Below are 21,306 nucleotides of genomic sequence, written 5' to 3' on the forward strand. Positions count from 1 at the left end.
GCCCTGCCCCCCACCAGCTGTATGACTTTAGGCCTCCCTTTTGGGCCTGAGCTTCCTCCTCTACAGAATGAGGGGGTCAGAGTGCACTAGAGGATCCCCACTCGGGCGCCTTCTAGCATTGTAGCATCTAATCTCTCTGAACCTCAGTTTTCTCATCTCTAAAACGGGAGGATTGGACTGGATTCCTTGCCAGCCCTCATCCATGGACCTTGGATGCTATGATCTCCGAATCCCTCCCAATTCTACATCCTCTGGTTCTTGCCTCACTTTAGGACAAATATGAGCAGGGGGCGCTGGAGCCAGCATGAACCATCTCCTGAGTCGACAGTTAAGATTACAGTGTGAGCATCTACACCTTGGGAATTAGCCAAGGCTAGAAATCAGGGCTTGGGTTCTTGTTCTGTTGATTGTCTCTGTTTAAGAAAGGGATGAGGATATTGTAAATGATGCAGATTAAACTAAAAGTATGTTGTGTGTATGGCTTTTTTTTTTTGGAAAGCCAGTTATTAAATGTTTACTATCACACCCCTACATATAATTAAGAACTACTGAATACTCTGAAGAAGGACATTATACCCCAAGAGATGGGATGGTCTTGGGATATAAATATGGTTTTTTTGTTTTGTTTTGTTTTGTTTTTAGTGAGGCAATTGGGATTAAGTGACTTGCCCAGGGTCACACAACTAGTAAGTGTTAAGTGTCTGAGGCCGGATTTGAACTCAGGTACTCCTGACTCCAGGGCCGGTGCTTTATCCACTGTGCCACCTAGCCGCCTCGGGATATAAATATGAACATGTACAAAACCCTTTAGAGTTTGCATGGCACTCTGCCTGTGTGATCTCCTTTGATCTTCACAACAACTGATGAACTGGGTGCTGTTATTGTCCCCATTCCACAGATGAGGAAATGGAGACTGAGAAAGGTTAGGGGTCTGAAATGGGATTTGAACTCGGGTCCTCCTCTCTCCACTGCACCACCTAGCTGCCTAAAAGATTCCACAGTCACAGAACGAGGCTGTTTGTGAACAGTACTAGCCTTTAAAGAGAACAGCCGTGCCCTTCCTCTCCATGTCCCTCGATGTCTCTGTCACAAACACTGCTGCTCGGGCAGATGCTTGGGTCGCACTTGTAACGCTTGCTTGTTTTGTTTGCTGGTTCAGCGGGGTGGCCAAAGCGTGGCCCCGGGCCTACTTCGGACAGGGGTCTGGCTCCGTCATGTTGGATGAAGTGCGGTGTACAGGAAATGAGCTTTCCCTGGAGCAGTGTCCCAAGAGTCCCTGGAGAGAACACAACTGTGACCACCGGGAGGACGCGGGGGTCTCATGCACCCCGCTGACAGGTACGCAGGCCCACAATGGCAAGCCAAGCTGCCCCACTTGTACCTGCCATCCCTGTTCTTCCACTCCGTCTCCTATCAGCCCCCAGGGAAGACCAGTCCTCCAATCTCTACGCTAAAGGGTAGCTTCGATGGGCCAAAGGCTCCCGTAGCTGTCTTTCTGGCCATGTCAATGGCTGGTCTTTGGTTCCAAGGATATCGGTTCTCCAGGGCAGGGACTGTTCTTTCAACTGTCTTTGTATTTAGCACACTGACTTGCACACAGTAGGCCCTTAGAATTGATCTGTTGAACTGAACATGATTGAAGGACATGTTGTTATGTTGTTACCTACTGAGCAATCAACACCAAAGCGCTATTCTTACCTCCATTTTACAGATGAGGAAACTGAGGCAGACAGAAGTTAAGTGGCTTGCTTAGGGTCTGAGGGCAGTCTGGAACTCGGGCCTCCCTGGCTCTAGGCCCAGTGCTCTATCCACTGGGCTGTCTAACTGTCTGTTTAGGGCTTGGCTCTGACACTTAGCAGCTGTGTGAGCATAGGGATGTCCATTCACTTCTCCAACTCTTGCCTTCCCTTTGGTAAAGCAGAGATACTAATTCCTGCCTCCCTATCTCACAGTCTCCAGGGGTAAGTGCTCTGTAAGCCTTAAAGAGGTAGACAAGTGGGAATGTCATTATTCACAGCAGCCAGAGCCTGAGAAGTGTGCCTTGTATGTCAAGAGGATGTGGAAGCGGAGGGGCCAAAGGGCAGGCAAAGATCAACCCAGATCATCAGAGCTGCAAAGACTGATAAAAACAGTTTACAAAAACTTATGGACTTTCAGGTCCTAAAGGAGACAAGGCCTCTGATTTGCTTCTATTCAGTCCAGGGGTGCCTGTGGCTCTAAGAAATAGAGGATTTATCCATTGCCTATCCTACATTTACTATTTTTGTTATCTTGGGAGGATTTTATTTTATTTTCCAATTACATGTAAAGATTGTTTTCAATATTCATTTTTGTAAGATTTTCAGATCCAAATTTTTCTCCTTCCCTTCCCTTTCCCCAAGACAGCAAACAATTTTTATACACCCCCCCACATATATACATATATACACACATAAAATCATGTTATGCATATTTTCATATTAGTCATGTTGTAAAAGAAGAATCAGAACAAAGGGGAAAAACCACAAGAAAGAAAAAATAACAACAACAAACAAAATGAAAACAGTATACTTTGATCTACAGTCAGACTCCATAGTTCTTTTTCCAGACTACATTTACCATTAAGAATTATTTATCATCATGCCAAGAAAACCCCAAATGGGGTCACAAAGAGTTGAACACAACTGAAAAATGACTGAATAACAAACTGACCTCCCTGCTTCTAAACCTGCATTTCTCTAATCTATTCTCCCTGTACCCAGCTACCAAAATAATCTTTCTAAGGTCTAACCTTTAAAATGTTGCTTTCTTGCTCAAGTCCTCAGTGGCTCTCTTTTGTTTCTGTGATAAGCTATAAGCACCCAAGTCTAAAATGAAGGCTCTCCGTACTTTGTTTCTAACCTAACTTCGCTCCTCTTCACTTGATCTTTCTCTTCACCAAACTACACTGTTCCCCACCAAGCTATTTCTAGCCTCCTTGCTCTGCCTCACATTGGGTCCCATGTCTGGAAGGCACTCCCTCTTCAGAATGTCCATCTTCCTTCAAGGCGCAGGTGTCACCTTGCACTTGGGTCCTTCCCTCAGTCAGCGGTGCTCTCTCCATTATTGTTTTCCTTGTATGATGCTTCCCAGTGCCACTGAGGACGGAGAACTAGAGGGAGTAAGCCCCTCTGTATGGGGTTAGGGAGAATCCCTCCCCAGCCACACCCTCAAGGCAGAGATGACGCTTTAACTTTGAAAATGGAAGAAAATGGCAGTGATGGAGGAGAATTTGGGGCCAGACTAGAGGAGAGCTCTGGGTGGTCCTTATATTGAACTTATATCATGGGTTCAAGTGTGGGCCATTGCTTGTTTACTATAGTCAGAAGGTCTCTAAGCCTGAGGGTATTTTGAAATAGGGAAAGGATGGAGACTTGTGGCACCTATCGGGCAAGAAGCAATGAGTGTCCCTTGGGGAGACGAGGATGAGGCGGTGCCCCTTTGATTTGAACCCTTTCATTAATAAAAAGGGCACAAGACGAACAGTTGTAGAAAAAACAACAACCGTGTAACAGAGAAAAGACAATCGCCCAGAGTAAAGATGGCCAAAGTGTATGGTTTCTCAGCATTTAACTTACATACAAATGATATGAAAACTTTAGAGATAGTAGCTGGGTAATACTAATACCTAGAACTGTTTGGGAACTATAGGGATATTGCATATTGCCTAGTTGTGGTTGAATCGACAGAAAAGTAGGTTTTGGTTTCTCACCATAAAATTGAAGTGTCATTTCATCCAAAAACCCTGCTTTCAAGCAGTAGGCTAGATGGAGACAAGACCTCTGATGAGCAAGACTAGACCTCTGAATGGAAGTAAGAAGAGTCTTTATCACTGGGCCACAGCAAGGTCTAAGGTCTCATACTGTCAGTTACTGCTTAGAAAACCTGACTGGAGGTAAAGCTTTGCTAGTGGACAGAGCTGATTGGGGAAAGAGCTACAGTCAGTGCCTAAGAAGAGAAATTCCTTCAGAATCCAACAAAGGGAACGAAGTTGGAAGAGGCCTGGAGTCTCTGGGCTGAGAGTTCTGTAGGAGGCTCGGCAGGGCCAAAGGGAGTGTCCTGGGACAGCCAGCAGAGCAGGGCAGAGGGGCTCAGCAAAGGAATGTCCCTGCCCGCCTGAGAGTGGTTGTGCGAACTGTTCCTAAGGGGATGAGGACATCGGACACTGCACTCTAGAGTTGTGAGTCCCTCTAGGGCCATGTGTTCCCTTCTCATGTGCCTACGTGCAGTGGTTCTCTAAGTTTCTGTGTACTTTCCACCTACCATGTATACACTAGTAGAAGAGGTTTTGCCCCCAAGTTCATTGGTAGAATGTCACGCTTTGATTATTCTTGTTTTGTAAATTTAGTTTAGTAAATGTTTGGGATTAGTGTTGTCATTGGCATGACTGGATAAATGGAAAACATTCCAGTGGGGGAGCAAAAGCTACAATTGCTAGTTTAAAAAAAAATATATATATATATACACACACACACATATATATATTTATATATGTACACACACACATATATATTTATATATGTACACACACATATATATTTATATATGTACACACACATATATATTTATATATGTACACACACATATATATGTACATACACACACACATATATATATACACACATGTACACACACACACACGCACACACACACATATAGTTCCACAACACTAGAAGTACCTGCTGGAGCCCAACAGTGACTTCTAGCAGTGAGGCCATGCTAGCCTCCCATGCAAATCCCCAATTTGCTTGTGAGTATAGTATGGATAAGCCAGAGAGAAGGGCGAGGGTCAGGTTTTAAGTCCCACACCTATGCCATGCTCACACTACACTAGCTTGGGTGGCCCTTGCACCTTTCTGGGAAAAGAGACTCACTCTGTTCTTATCTTTCTTCATCTATTTCCTACTTTTTCTACATATCTCAAAAGGATGGGGTGGGGGGAGGGGAGAGAAAGTCCAACAGCAACCAGGCAATATACAATTTCCTCTGATGTCCCCAAACAGTTTCTAGGTATGAGGATTATCCAGTGACCATCTTTAAAGATCTCATATCACTCATATCTCCTTCCAGCTGCAGAATAACCATGCTGATGATCATTTCTTTAAGTGGTATTTTGGGTTCCTTGTTATGCATTTGAAATTGAATGAAAAGCAGACAAGCCATCTCTCATGGAGATGCAAGATCCACAGGTTTGCACACTGTATGTTTTTGGACTTTTAAAAAATATTAGCCAGTTATGTTGACTTTTTTTTCCCTCTTCTTTTTCTAGTCTTTAAAAAATATTGTATGTTATATGGGATGGCTCTAGCAGGGTGAGGGAGAAAGATACTGTGGAAAACTATAATCTTTTTTAAAACCATAAAAAATCAATAAAACCTTTTTAAAGGAAATAGCTAAAATTTTTTTAAAAAGAAAAAAAAAAGGAAATAGCCAGCAAGTTTGTGCTATAGTGGGAAACTGGAAAGGAGGGAGGACAAACCTGGAAGAGAAGGAGATCTAAACTATTGTTTTTTTGTGAACCAGATTTGGATTTTGCCAGTAAAAACTAGCTGCAGGCTGGGAGCTCTAGATTTAATAGAGATGAGAACTTATTAGTTAGTGAGAAAAGAGGAAGAAAAATCCTTGTGCTGCCACCTCCAGTAGATTTGAGATGTCAGCCATGGAGGTGGGAGAGTGAGCTGACCCAGAGAGCCATTTTTCTTTACTCCCCTCTGAAAAGCCATGTGTCATGAGTTTAAATGGAAAGCCACACAGCAGAAGGGAGATAAGTTCCCCTGGCTTTTAGACTTCAGCCCAGGTTCAGGTTGCCTGGCAGTCTGGCCTTCTTTGCTTGCCGGTGCCACCCAATGGTTATCCTTGTATCATATTTATACATGGACATGTTGTATCCCACCAGGAGAATCTTCCTCTTGAGGGTCTGGAATGTCTCATTGTGTCTTTGTATACCCAGTTGTGGAGTATACAAGTTGTGGAATACCCAAGAAGATTTAAAATTTAGGCTCACCCAAAGGATGACAGAAGAACAAGGTGGGTTGTGGGAGCTATGACAAGAAGTGTAAAGGCCATCTTCAGAGAGATGTGAGATTGGAAGAACAGATGGGTTTGTGATGTAGAGAAATCCAGGGATACCTGCCAGACTTCCAGCAGGCTACACTATTATCCACACCTTAGCAAGAGTACTAGAGGAAGGACCCCCCTGCCCTATAAACACCCAACCCCCGGACACAGAAGTGCTCAGGCTGATAAAGCTTGGGTGGGCTGCATCCCTGGAGGCATTATCAACATTGATGAGATCATAGATAGACCAAAATATGAAGAATACCTGTTGTCTAGAGTAACACTGCATTTACCATACACTTCACTGATATTTGTTCAATTGAATGGAGTTTACCTTACAAAGTCGCTAGAACCTTAGTCATTGCTTACACGGTGTGTTTGCACGCCCAAGATGATTGCAAATTCTATTGAGGTGTGTTTGCACAGTTTTTGTGCAGTAAGGGCTTCTGTAACACTGTAGACTGCTTCATTTTTGTTCTTGTATTTCCAAGGACCTGGGATGTAGCTTCTTAAAAGACTGGTCTTTTTCACTTAAATTGTCATACTCATTTGGTATATTCTGGCTCTGCTCATTTTACTTCGCATCAGGTTATATGGATTTCCCCATATTTTTCCAAAGTGCTCATTTTTCAGCATAATAATATTCAATTACATTCATATATTCCTCTTTTTTAAGTCATTTCCCAATTGATGAGCAACATATTCTTTCTAATTGTTTGCCACTACAGAGTTTTGCTGTGAATTATTTTGTTTTATGTTGGACATTTGTTACTATCCCTGACCTCTTTGATGTATAAATATACATGGACATGGACAGCTTAGTCATTCCTGGCCTTGGATTTATTTACTTGTACATTATTTGGGGATTTGTCTAAGATACAGATGCCTGAGACTCCTGAGGAATTTATTTTGACTGCTTTGAAATCCTTTTTTTATACAACATAGCCCTTTGCTGTGTCTGTCCTTCTTAGAATAATCATTTCTTATCTTTTTCATTTGAAACCTTGAGTTGTTACTAAGCTCCTCTGGTTTTATCCTTTGGAGTGGAAATAACCCCTGTCTGTGGGTCAGGATGGATGAGGCCAGAACAAGAAGGTGCGGATTTCCCATAGCTCATCCCGAGGAGGAAGAGGAGGAGGAGGAGGAGATGCCTTAGGGCCATCCATAACCTTTGATGCTCAGAAGAAGATAAACAGATAGGAAAAATGTTTTATCTCTTAGAATGGAGTAAGGAGAGAAGATGGGGCCCTTCAGAGGAGCCAAGCAATGAGACAGGGAAAGCCTCTTCCCAATGCAGAGTTGGCGAGGATGGGACGCTGCGGCAGGTCTATGTATCCATTTGTGACTGGGAAGACAAAGCAATGATTATCCAGCTGTTGCACTCTAGGCTAAAGGCCCATTTGGCCTCTCTGGGCAAGGACTGATTCTTGTTTCTTTCCACAGATGGGGCCCTGAGACTAGCAGGCGGGAAGGGCAATCATGAGGGACGGTTGGAAGTACATTACCGTGGACAGTGGGGCACCATCTGTGATGACGGGTGGACAGAGAGGAACACCCAGGTGGCTTGTCGGCAGCTGGGATTTAAGTAAGAATCCCCCTTACTGCACGGTAAACCCCCTGATGACCTTCAAGTACCAGCTGCTGAAACTCCCATCCCTTCATTATATCATGTCCACTCTTGGCCATTTCTTTGGCAGTAAGAAAATATGTGTTCCCCCAACCAGAGTCTCGGGTCTGGAGGAAGAGCACCAGGTTCAAATCCCGAGTCCCCCTGCCCCTTACTACCTATGTAATCTGGAATGAGTCACTTCTTCCCTAGGCCTCAGGTTCCTCCTCTGTATAAATGAGGCTCTTGGGCTGAATGGATTCCAGAAGAAGCAGCATATTCATAAGGAGGACAATTTCCTTTTCTCTTATCCTCTCTTTCCCCCTGTTGATTATAAGAAGACTTACAGAATCCCTGGGAGCTGTGGGCCACTTTGAGGCCCTTTCCTGTTTTTTCAAGTAACTTCTGGGGCTGCTGATGGGACTGGCAGAGTTAATTCTAGAAGAGCATCTCCTGTGGCTAGCTCTTGACCACAAGGGGCAGTCCTGACATCACAGGGCCAGAGCTAGAGGAGAGGGCAGAGTTCACCACTCAGCTATTATGTTATCGTTTGGTCTCAGAATTTGATGATGATGATCACTTTGGGTTCAGGAAAACAGTCCTCCTTGTCATGGAAGTGACCTTCAGAGGTCCCCCTTAGCTTCCCAGTCTGGAAGTCTGAAAGCCATCAGTCACGCTTTGATGGGAAATATTTCATAGCTCACACATACCAAATTCCTGAATGGTGGCTAAGAGTTCAATGCAAACTCTTGAACATCTCTTGCTTTTCTATATCTCCCTGCCTCATGCTTGAAAGATAAATAAGATAAAGAGAATAAAAGAGAATAGATAAAAGGTCATTTCAATTGTACTCAGAGCAGGGGCTTGGTAAGTCATTTTTTCAGTCCCTTTGCTGGGAGGAGAGAGTGAAGCTGTAAACTGTGTAGCTCTTCTTCAAAAACCAAGTTCACCCTCATGATGTTGTTGGTCCTCTTTGAGAATGAAGGACAAATGACAACATCTTGTATCTTCCTAGTTTGGATTTTTTTTGCATTTATTCTCCTTATATTTATTCTTATCTGCTTAAACATTGTGGCCTCTTCCCCCCCCCCCCACCTTAAAATGTAGGCTAGCGAGAGGAGGGATTGTTTTTTATTCTCTATAGTTGTACCTCCAGTTTCTAGAGCAATGCCTGGCACACAGTAGGTGCTGTAATGATTGTTTCTGCAATTCTTGTCCTACTTGCCTTATCTTTTAGTGGAAAAGGAAAGGTTTGTTTTGTTTTGTTTTAACACTGGTGGCTTTTTACAAATCTGATCATCTTAGAGAAACAGTGTGGTCCGGTGGTTAGAGAACTTGGCTTGGAATCAAGAAAGATTATGTTTGAATCCCACCTCAAACACTTTCTAGCTTATGACCAATGCAAAGTCACTTAACACTTCTTACTCTGTTTCCTCATCTATAAAATGGGCATAATGATGCCTTTAGCAGCTATCTCACAGGATCATTGGGGGAATCAGATAAAATAAAGCCTTTAAATTCTGGGGAAATCATAAAGCACTATGGAAATGGTGGTTGTTATTTTCTTTGTTACACATGCCACAGGACGGTCAATAGGCCTTCCTTACTTCCCACTTATCCCACTGTCTGGAACAGGACTATTTTGGAAGGCAGGCCAGCAACAGCTGTGCTCTCTCCCTTGAGTCACATGCCTTTTTCCTTATCAGAGACTTCATGAGAGGCAGATGACTTTTTCCAGTTCAAACCAAGAGACTCAAATCCTCAAGACTGTTGACTTTTCTTTTTAATGTTGGGGGAAAAGTATGGCTAGATGAGGATGAGCATCATGTATTGTGTGGAAAAATGGTATCTGGGGTTATCATGAAGAGGAAGAGGGCTCAGCCATCTCCAATGGGAATTATCCAGCTCACTCTTGACAGTCCACGGAACAGAAAGAAACATGGGAGTGGATTAATCCAAAATGTAAATTTTTCCCCTTAGAAGATGGGAAGTAATTTTTACCCTTGGTTGAAATTGTTATTCCCATGAGAAATGATGGTCACCTCCACACAACATTATTTACTTTATAGCCGCAGTGAGCTAACTGTGTGAGGTTGGGAGGTGGGAAGTATTGCTCTGGTCCATAGAGAACAGTCCAGATGTGTACAGAGTAATCTGAAATCACTGCAATGATAATAATATGAATAGCAATAGCTTGCATTTTGTATAGTTCCTAAAGGTTTGCAAGGCACTTTGCAGTTTCTCTTGTTTCTTATTTATCTCATTTAATAATTATTCTTACTGGCTCTTATCTCATTCGATAACTATAGTTGCTGCAGGATAGAAATTTGCTAGCACGATGAATCGATATTACAAAATAATTCGAAATTCCCCCCTTATTCCTTTGTGTTTCTCTGGCAGATAAAGCAACTGAGGAAGCTGATTGGGATCTAGATGTTGCAGAAACTGGAGAAAAGAAAAAGGGGGCTTTGCAGATTCTAGATACATTATCTAGCCTAGAATAATCACAAATTGTTAATATTACCATTGATATTGATATTCCGGGGAGTTCCTTCCTCTTTGGTTTCTGTTTTTTTTGATTGGAAGAGGAAGAGGATGAATCCTTAACCCATATGAGTAACATGACATCTAATTAATAATGCTCATTAATGTTTGAGGTTCACAAGAGGCAACAATTTTTTTTTTTTATTTTAGTGAGGCAATTGGGGTTAAGTGACTTGCCCAGGGTCACACAGCTAGTAAGTGTTAAGTGTCTGAGGTTGGATTTGAACTCAGGTACTCCTGACTCCAGGGCGGTGCTCTATCCACTGCACCACCTAGCTGCCCCAACAATTTTTTTTAAAACAAACAACAGTCTTACTTTCTTATCGCAGGTATGGCAAGCAGGCCTCCGGTCGCCATTTTGAAAAAAGCCCGGGGCCCATCTGGTTGGATGATGTCAGCTGTTCAGGAAAGGAAACGGCTTTCCTTCAGTGCTCCAGAGGAAAGTGGGGAGAGCATGACTGCAGTCACCAAGAGGATATTCACATTACTTGCCATCCAGACAGCGACGGGCACCGATTCTCTCTGGGTACGTTAGCTCTCCCTGCTTCTGACCACCAGGCTTCTCTTCACCCTGGACCTCAGTGAGTCCCTAGGCTGATCCTTCCTTTCAGCATAAGCTCATTACTAGCTACAGTGGCTCATGTGTCTGCCTGCACTAAGAATTGTACATCCTGGCACCATGGTTAAACACCACTGAAGAGAACCAGGGTGATCCGCTCTTTAGAAAAGTGATTTTATTGTTTTCTAAATAATAAGCTCTTATTCCCACCCCTCCCCCGCCAACTAAACAAACAAGAAAAGATAAAAAACCCTTGTACGAATGTACATCGTCAATCACAGCATATCCCCACACTGACCGTATCCAAGGGCGTCTCATTCTGCATATTCGTCCATCACTTCTGTCAGGAGCTAGGTAATGTTCTTCATCCTCCTCCCTCTGGAATCATAGCTGGTGTTTGCATCTGTCAGAGTTCTTAAGTCTTTCAAAATTGTTTGTTTGGGGCATTATTATAGTCTCAATTGTTCTCCTGGTCCTGTTGGCTTCTCTCTGCATCAATTCATACAAGTCTCCTAGTTTTCCCTGAAACTGTCCCCTTCATCACTTCTTATGACACAATTATGTTCTATCATGTTCATATACCTTGATTTGTTCAGCCAACAATTAATTTTTAAAGGCAAATTCCATTGTTGCAGGATGGAGATCTTGAATCTCAGAACAGAAGACTCTGTGGGAGTCAAGACACAGTGTTGAGATAAAGCCTCTATTGGCTCAGTACATCAGCCAATCAATAGAATTTAGTAAGGCCCAGGTATAAAGGTATCGAGCACTCTACTAAGAGCTGGGGGTACAAAAATAAGAGAGATGGTCCTTATCCTCAAAGGAGCTATTAAGGGAGAAAGCAGGTACATGTGTAAGCATGGACAGCACTTTTACAAAATAAATAATCATTCTGGGGGGAAGGGGAAGGCATGGCATGTCGAAAAGATCAGGAAAAGCCTCCTGTAGAAAGAAGGAGGCTCTGAAGCTATTTGAGATGCTGTGGAATTAAAAACAACAAGACTGGCAAATGTCTGGCTAATATGGGGTTAGGGAGAGTGAGGAGTGGAGACTGACTCTGCCCTTGTGACTCTGACACTGTGAACTTGAGTGGCTGAAAGCACAGATGTGCACTAGAAAAAAGTAGGGAAATTTGGAATAGAAGTGGGTTTGGTGGCAGGATAAGGAGTTATTATCAGGGTATGTTGTATCTGAAATGATTGTGGGACATCCAGTTCAGAATGTGTGATAGGCAGTTGGTAGTGCTAGACTGTAGCTCAGGGGAGTGACTGGGGCTGGATATAGAGGTCTGTGGGTCATCTGCATAAAGATGCGAATCAATCCCATGAAGCTAATGATGTTACAGAGAAAGAGAGAGACAGAGAGACAGAGAGAAGATGTAGAGAGAGGAGGCCAAGAGCCTTGTGGGTACATCTAGGAAAAGCAGCTTCAGGGAGTAAGACCTCTTCAGGGTATAGAGAAGTACAGCTGTGGAATCTATGGGGGCTTTGATTTTGAGGGCCCACCAGAAAGCTACATGTCAGGGAAGTTTATGAAGACTACACAAAAGGAGAAAAGAATTTCTGATTATACAAAACTGAGTTTAATGATTAATCTAAGCTGTAGCCCACGTCTTATGTACTTGGAGAGAGTGCAAACTTCTAGTTTAGGGGTTGTTTTGTACCAACATCCAGACAGTGATGTGCACCAAATTCTCTCTGGGTACGTTAGCTCCTAACTATAACTGCTTAGCAAATATCTTCTTGTAAAAACTAACAGATGGGGGCAGCTAGGTGGCGCAGTGGATAAAGCACTGGCCCTGGATTCAGGAGGACCTGAGTTCAAATCCGGCCTTAGACACTTGACACTTACTGGCTATGTGACCCTGGGCAAGTCATTTAACCCTCACTGCCCAGAAACAAACAAACAAACAGCAAAAAAAAAACAACTAACAGATGTCAACTGATTGATTGTATTGGGAAGATATTAACTAGCTAACTAGCTAACTGATATTGGGGAGCACAGTCTATGGAGGCTTGTGAGTGATTATAATCAAAATTCCCATGCTCCTAGTTCCCTGAGGGGAGAAGCAGCAGGGCCACCTCTTAGAGGACAAACCTGGCCATACACCTGTATCTGTCATTTGCTTGGGTGGGGAAAGCCAAAGGACCATCCCATTGCACTAACCTTACAATACTGAGCCACACACATACTCAGTAGCTGCTAGGGGAGTTCAGTGCTCCATGGGATGGACTCTAATCTAACTCTAAATGTTGAAATCAGATTATGGAGGAACCTAAAGATCAGAGAGGGAAGTTTCTATTTTGTTCTAAAGACACCAAGGAGCAGTAAAGGTTTTTGAATAAGAGAATGGCATGGTGAGAGCTGTGCTTCAGGAAGGAGACTTTGGTGGCATTGTGGAAGGTAGAGATGGGGGAAGGGACAAAGCAGAGACTCATAGAAAAATGGAATCTAAAATGGAACAGGTGAGAAGCAATGGAGTCCTATATTTTCAGATAATGAAACTTAAAATCTCTTTATTTTGTCTTCCATTATGTAAGGTCCTGATATATTAAAGCTAAAAGGCATGAAGCATCCTTAGACACACATTTCAGTCTTTCAGATTTACCACAGCGTGGTTTTTCATATATGGGGAGCTGCCAAATGATGCAGTGGATAAAGAACCTGGGCTGGAGTCGGGAAGACCTGAGTTCAAATCTGGTCTCCTACACTTATTATCAGTTAACTCTGTTTGCCTCAGTTTCCTCATCTGTAAAATGAGCTGGAGAAGGAAAGGACAAACCACTCTAATATCTTTGCGAAGAAAACCCCAAATGGGGTCACGAAGAGTCAAACACAACTGAAAAAAAATGACAAAATAGTTTTTTATACTCTAAGCTATGAAGCTTATCAGCTTATGAACTTACTCTCACACGAAGGGACCTCAGTGGATACCTAGTCCCACTGGAATCTGAACAGAAATCCACTTTATGACTGCCTGGATGAGTGGTCATGTAGCCTTTACTTAAAGATATCCAATAAGGAGAAACCCACTGCTTTCTCAGGCTGCTCATCATGTGTTTGTAGAGCTCTGGTTCTGAGGAGTTTCTTTTACAGCCTCTTTGCCAACATTTCCACCACTCCAACTGATTCTTCTTCCACTTGGCAGCCCTTCTGGTCCTTGAAGATGGCTCTCATGTCTTCCCATCCCACGCACCATTCCAAGCCTTCTCACCGCCAGGCTCAATGGCCCCAGTTGTTTCAACTGATTCTCATATGAGATATGTATCACACCTCTCACCTACCAGGCATCCTCCCAGGAATACCTTCATCTTGTTTTTGTTCTGCCCAAAATGTGGCCCCCAGAACAGAAGGCAGTCCTCCAGCGTCATCCTGACCAGGGCAGCATATCATTAAACTCTTACTTTCATCATCTAATGGGGCTTCCTAACCTTTATCTGGTATCATGGATCCCTTTGACAAGCCAGTAGAATGTACCGACCTCTTCTTAGAATGACAATTTTTAAATGCGTGGAATAAAACACATCGGATTATAAAGGAAACCAATTACATTGAAATATAGTTCCCAAATATTGAAAAAGCAAGGTCATGGACTGGGGACCACAGGTTAGGGACCCCTGTCTAGACACTGCCTTTCTCCACAGGCTAGGGCAGCTAAATTCCAGTCATGAATCCCATACCAACCAACTTTCATGATGCTCATTAGCTCAGTTAGCTCCTTAAATTAGAATGCAGCAGAATGTAAAGCTCCTAAGTGGATTCTTGTTCAGGCTTAGATGGGACTGGACAGCCTCTGGAGTCTAGTCCAGTTCTGAGATTGGAACATTCTAAAATAAGCCAAGGCACGTAGGTTTGAGTCAGACTTGGGACGTTTGTGCAGAAACAATCCCAACTAATGCAAAAACAGGCGACTGACTTGCATGGGGTTATACCATGGAGATGTTAAGATTCTTTGCTTTCTTAATAAAGGAGGGATCAGTACCAGATAAAAGCCCCAAACTGCAAAATACAATTATCTAAGACTGAATTTCTGCCCTAGTTGTTTTATCTGTGAAGATGAGTTTCTTGTCTCTCCTCCTGCAAATAGTTAGAAAATTTCAGGAAGTGTTACTCTGAAATATTTACATTTGTGACTGTGGTCATGCATATAAGGAAACAGAATAAAGAAGGATAGATCATTTTTCCCAGGAGGAAGTGGTGATGGGAATAATAATTATACTCCCTACATAAATTCAATTCAGTAATCACCTCCTTTGTACAAGGCTCTGTGCAAGACGCTGGGGCTACAGAGACAAGAATGGAGCTGTCCCTGCACATGGGGATCTTGCCATTCCACTGGGGGAGACTCCACAGATGACAGAATATGAGGATGTTTGAGGAGAGCGTAAGTGTTAATAACAAAGAATTGAGGGAAGCTTCAGGGAGGAGCTGAGCCTTGGAGAAAGAGAAGGGCTCTGAGTGATGGGGATGAAGGAAGAATTGTGTGCTGCCCATGAGAAATACAAAGGTCCAGAGAAGGGAGATGTGCTAATATACTCTAGTGCACACAATACTCTGGATATAGGAGGGGTTTCATAGACACTGGTCGACTTGAATGTGTAGTATGATTTAACAATATAGCAATTTAGTTTTAAAAGAGTGTTTGGTACAATGGATGGCCTCTTCTATTTTGGCTCTAGTTTGGGTCCTCATGCTTCTGGGGCTTATTTCAGGTCTCCCAATCCGGCTGATGGATGGAGAGAACAAGAAAGAAGGACGAGTGGAGATCTTTGTCAATGGGCAGTGGGGAACAATCTGTGACGACGGATGGACCGACAAAGATGCCGCTGTGGTTTGTCGGCAGCTCGGCTACAAGTAAGGGTCTCTCTTATTAACATTCAGATGTCCTCACTTTTTTGGTCTACAATCAAGGTCCACTTTCTCACTTAAATTTCTGCTAAGTCGCCCAGGTGAAAAAATACTGGTTGCTTACAAAGAAGCTAAATGTTTTTACTTGTTTGGTTTTCTCCATTGAATTAAATCCAGTTAGTACTTGGTATATTTAAACTCCTGTGCTAGATGAACAAGATGCAGCTCACAGAATCCAGGCCAGGAAGAGCTCTCAGTGGCCCCCCAGGCCGTCCAGTTCCCGAACGAGAATCCTCTCTATAACAAACCTGACGAGCAGTCCTCCAGCCTTTACCTGCTCTACTCTCTCTCCATCATCTGTCATCACATGGAGAGGGGGCTAGACTAGGTCTCTCTCTCTCTCTTTTTGTTTAACATTCTTTGTATTCCAGACCCCTCTAGCAGTGTGGTCAAACTTCTGCACCCCTTCTTAGAATCGTGTTTTTGAATACATAAGATAAAATACACAGTATTACAAAGAAAGCCCATTATGTTGAAATACAGTAATCACAATATTAAAAAAAAATACCAAGCTCCCAGACTCTGAGTTCAGAATGCCTGGTTTAAAGGGAGTAAAGAGGAATGTGGAGCGACAGGGCTTGGGGGTACAGAAAGGAACCCTCTTTACCTGGTGTCTAATGGCCTAACAGCCTATCTTTTTATTATTTTAAGGTATGTTATTAAAGAATAGGGGCAGCTAGATGGCACAGTGGATAGAGCACCGGCCCTGGAGTCAGGAGTACCTGAGTTCAAATCTGGCCTCAGACACTAAACACTTACTACCTGTGTGACCCTGGGCAAGTCACTTAACCCCAATTGCCTCACTAAAAAAAAAAAGAATACTTTAAAATTTAATGAAAATTTAACTTGGTAACTGCTGACTGGACTGATCTGGTGGTAGTTTTAAAATTGTCTCAGAAGAGAAAGATCAGGAAAACTGAAGACAGCTGGAGGTTTGGAGGTGATAAGGCACGGGCTAGGGGATATCGGAGCAGTCTGGGCTATAACTCCACATCTGCCTCTGGACTGACTAAGCCAATCAAGCAGCAGGCACTTACCAAGTCCTGCTTTGTCCCCGGCTCTGCACCGTGTGTTAGCACCAAGAAGACTAAAACGACATAGCCTCTGCCCTCAAGGAGCTTATACTCCATTGGGGGAAAACAACCTCTACATTCATAAACACTTACAGAACACAGGGAGGGAACAGGTCTGATAGAGGACCGCTTGTCAACAGTTTGGGAATCTCCGAGGACGTGATGGAAGCGCTGGGGAGAGCGGGGCAGGGACACAAGAGGGATGGGGACGAGGGAGCAGGAAGTGGTGGAGAAGAGACCTTTGGCCCAGGGAGTCTATGACTCAGAAGCAATGGGGGTCGTAGAACCGTGGGGCTGTAGGTGTGTCACAGGTAACTTGATCTCCAACCCCAAGAAATAGGTGGGAAGAGACAGCAGGAGGGGGGGCGCTCACACCTGCAGCAAGCGCTGTTTGCCCTTCTTTGTATTCTCAACGCAAAGCTCACTTGCCTGACACATGGTAAGTGTATAATAAATGCTTGTTGACTCATGTCTGACTGACTGATAGGGAAGATGTCCGGTCTCTGATGTTGCTGACAGTTGAGGCAGGGGTCAAGGCAGGGGCTGCCTTTTGGAGGGGTGAGGCATTTTTGAGGTACTACTCACTGTTAGCCAGGTCAGCTTTGCCCCAGGACTGCCCAAGTGGCTGAAAGTGTAAGGATTCTGAAATCAGAACCTAAATCTTTCCACTCAGTCTCTGAGTAAGAAGGGAGCCATCTGGTTCAACTGGACAAGATTCCCCTCTCCAACATCTCTGACAAGTAGTCATCATGCCTTTGCTAAATGATCTCTTGTGATGAAGAACTCACTACTTCCCAAGGCAGCTCATTACACTTGTGGGCAGCTCTGATTGTTGTAAGAAAAAACTTTCTGTCAAGCTGAAATCTGCCTCTACAACTTCCATCTGTTGCTCCTAATTCTGGCCTCTAAGGCCAAGTAAAACAAAGCTAATCCCTTTTCCACATAATTACCCTTCAAATACTTGAAGACAGCTGGCATGTCCAGTCCAAAGCTCCCTAGTTCCATCTACTGGTCCTCATAAGGGTTAGGGTATCCACTTCTCTCACCATCCTGGTCACCCTCCTCTGGACATGCTTTTAGCTTATCTGTGTGCTTCGCACACCTTCTGATTTGCCCTACTTGGGCAAAACAAAAGTTAGTTACCAACAAGGAAAAACCCCAGAACCAAGTAGGTTTATAATCAAACATTCAATGAATGTTTAATCCCAATAGTAGATAAATGGTTTACAAAAATAGGAAAAGAGGAGACCCTACCAAATTCCTTATATAATACAAATATACTCTTGAAACCTAAATCAGGGAGGGTCAGAACAGAGAAAGAAAATTATAGACTAATACTCTTTTTTTTTTTGCTGGACAATGAGGGTTAAGTGACTTGCCCAGGGTCACACAGCTAGTAAGTGCATCAAGTGTCTGAGGCCAGATTTGAACTCAGGTCTTCCTGAATCCAAGGCCAGTGCTTTATCCACTGTGCCCACCTAGCTGCCCTGGACTAATACTCTTAATGAATATCAATGCAAAAATTTTAAGTTAATATTACCAAAGGAGAAGGCAAAGAGAAAACAGGCACTTTCCTAATCCTTTTGACAGTTACACTAATATATTTGCTTAATCCAGAAAAAGGCATCACCAAAACACAGCACGTGGAAATTCATATCTGACCTCAAGGCCTGATGAACGATAATGTTGCTGTCAGGTTGAAGGAGGCTTTAGGTTTTCCTGCCATCTAAATGTTTGATGATTCCCCCAAATCAAAGGGCTTTTATCTATAACTTTGCCTTCTGATTTCTGCTTCCAGATGTATTACTTGGAATCTTTTTTGTTTCATGACCTGACCTGCGTATGTTCTCCCCATGGGTGGATGTCAAATTGTACCTTATAAAAAAGATATTTTCTTAGGCTACTTAAATGGAAAATTATGGATGGATCACTAGAAAAATGTGTTGTGGCAGGGGCAGAGGGAAGAGGGGATGTGATGAGCTTTATTCTAGACATTTTATTCTTTTTTTTTATTTTATCCTTTTAAAAATTTTTTTTTCTTTTCAAATAAGATTTGATGAATGTCTACCTACTGAGCTTTGATTTCTATATACAGTCTCAAATTCAAGGGAGTGAGGTTTTTTTCAGATTTGTATTTTCTAAACAGTTATAATGAATACATCAGTTTTTTTCATTTTTGCCTTTTTATCATTAAGACATTGTATTATTTTCTAGTTACATGCAGAAATAATTCTCAACATTTGTTTCTATAAAATTTTTGTTGTTGTTGTTGTTGTTGTTGTTGTTGTTTTGTTGTTGGGGCAATGGGGATTAAGTGACTTGCCCAAGGTCACACAGCTAGTAAGTGTCAAGTGCCTGAGGCTGGCTTGGAACTCAGGTCCTTCTGAATCCAGGACCAGTGCTTTATCAACTGTGCCACCTAGCTGCCCCTTCTATAAAATTTTTAATTCCAAATTTTTCTCCCTCACTGCCCCCTCCCCAAGACAGCAAGCCAATCTGATATTGGTTATATATGTATAATTACATTAAATATATTTCTGCATTGGTCATGTCGTGAAAGAATAATCCGAATACAAGGGAAATCCTCAAAAAAGAAAACAAAAACAAAACAAATTAGAAATAGTATGGTTCAATTTGCATCCAGATTCCACAGTTCTTTTTTCTGGATGCGGAGAACATTTTCCATCATGAGTCCTTTGGAATTATCTTGGATCATTGTATTGCTGAGAAGAGTTAAGTCTATCAGTTGATCATCACACAATGTTGTTGATACTGTATACAATGTTCTGGTTCTGTTCATCTCACTCAGCATCAGTTCATGTAAGTCCTTACAGGTTTCTCTGAACTCCTCCTGCTCCTCGTTTCTTACAGCACAATAGTATTCCGTCACATTCATATACCACAACTTGTTCAGCCATTCCCCAATGGATGGGCATCCCCTTAATTTCCAATTCTTTGCCACCACAAAAAGAGGGGCTGTAAATATTTTTGTACGTGTGGGCCCTTTCCCCTTTCTATGATCTCTTTGGGCTACAGACCTCGCAGTGGTATTGCTGGGTCAAAGGGTATGCCTAGCCCCATAGCCCTTTGGGTGGAGTTCCGAACTGATCTCCGGAGCAATGTCCAGTGCTGAGATTCTTTTCCTCTGGGGTTTCCTGAAAACCTATTGAATCATGGATTTAGGGCTGGAAGGGGTCGCAGTGGCCTTCCCTTCCAAGTCCCTTATTTTACAGATGAGGAAACAGAGGCCCAGAGGGGTCAGGTGACTTGCCCAGGGTCATACGGCAGCAAGTGACAGACCTGGGGCAGAGACTCGGCATCCAAGCCACAGAATTTGTCCCTGGCAAGTCAGTAGGGGCTGCCAGGGCTTCTGCTCCACTGCTCTTGGCTTTGGGACCCCAGGACCACCTGAACATGTTGGTGAGGCACTGGAGGAGAGGGTCAGGACTGAGCCAATGGAAAAGGAAGCATCTTTCATCATTTTAGAACAAAATCATTGTACTTTATGCTCCAATTATTTATGGCAAAGTGGAGAGGTCTTTGAATTTGGGTTGGAGGATTTGTTTTCAAATCATTTCACCTCAATTTGTAGCCTCCATCTGTAAAAATGTGGAGGTTGGGTACAGCGGGGCTCTCGACCTCTTTCCACCCAAGAAATTTTTATGCAACCCTGGATCTGTAGGTATATAAGATAGGCATACTTAGGTATATATCTTTTACTATTGTCACATTTTTCATGACCTCCAGATTCAGTTATAGGAACCCATAGTTTAAGAAGCTTTGGACTAGATAACCCCAAATGTACTTTGTAGCTCTAAACCTATGGTCCTAGGCGCAGCTAGGTGGTGCAGTGAGTAGAGCGCTGGGCTTGGAATCAGGAAGATTCCTAAGTCACTTCACCCTGTTTGCCTCAATTTCCTCATCTGTCAAATGAGCTGGACTTCTCTAGAAATGGCAAACCACTCCAGAAACTTTGCTAAGAAAACCTCAAATGGGGTCACTGAAGAGTCATACACACCTGAAAGGACCGATCAACAAGGCCACTATGAGAGCTCAGTTTGACATCCAGTGTACTGTAGAGATAGAGCTCTCCATGTGTATAAATGGGCTTCCACCCACATAGCAAAGGGTGTGGAATCTAGAGGATAGGAGCCCACACATGAAGGAAGCTAGGACTGCGTTCCAACTGTGATACACCCACACAATTAAGAAGGGTACTTGTGTATAATTGGCATCAAGGCGGTACAGGGCTGGATGCTGGGCCCCCAAGTCAGGAAGACCTGCCTCGCTGGTGTGACTGAGCAAATACCACTTCTCCTGCTTCGGTCTTCCCATCCATGAAACGGGGTGGTCACAATAGCACCCACCTCCTAGGTTGTAGCAGTCATCTTGATAAAATGTCTATATAGTGCTACATGGTGTGCCAGCCCTGGGCTAAGCACTTCACAAACATCTCATTTGACTTCTCACAACCACTCTGAGAGGGTGGTGCCATTATCATCCCTACTTACAGACGAGAAATTAAGTGATTTTCATGGGTC

The 21,306-nt window shown here is 43.2% G+C and overlaps 1 protein-coding gene across 1 annotated transcript in view; it reads left to right on the plus strand.

Moving 5' to 3' along the window:
- The window catches only part of PRSS12 (serine protease 12), an 86,723-nt gene that overhangs the window by 41,087 nt on the left and 24,330 nt on the right, over positions 1–21,306 (plus strand). The window contains 4 exon segments of the mRNA XM_043969554.1: positions 1,160–1,338; positions 7,519–7,660; positions 10,555–10,751; positions 15,497–15,638. Coding sequence (XP_043825489.1) covers positions 1,160–1,338; positions 7,519–7,660; positions 10,555–10,751; positions 15,497–15,638 — 660 coding nt within the window.

This window comes from Dromiciops gliroides, chromosome 6 (assembly GCF_019393635.1).
Source record: "Dromiciops gliroides isolate mDroGli1 chromosome 6, mDroGli1.pri, whole genome shotgun sequence".
Taxonomy (NCBI): Eukaryota; Metazoa; Chordata; class Mammalia; order Microbiotheria; family Microbiotheriidae; genus Dromiciops; species Dromiciops gliroides.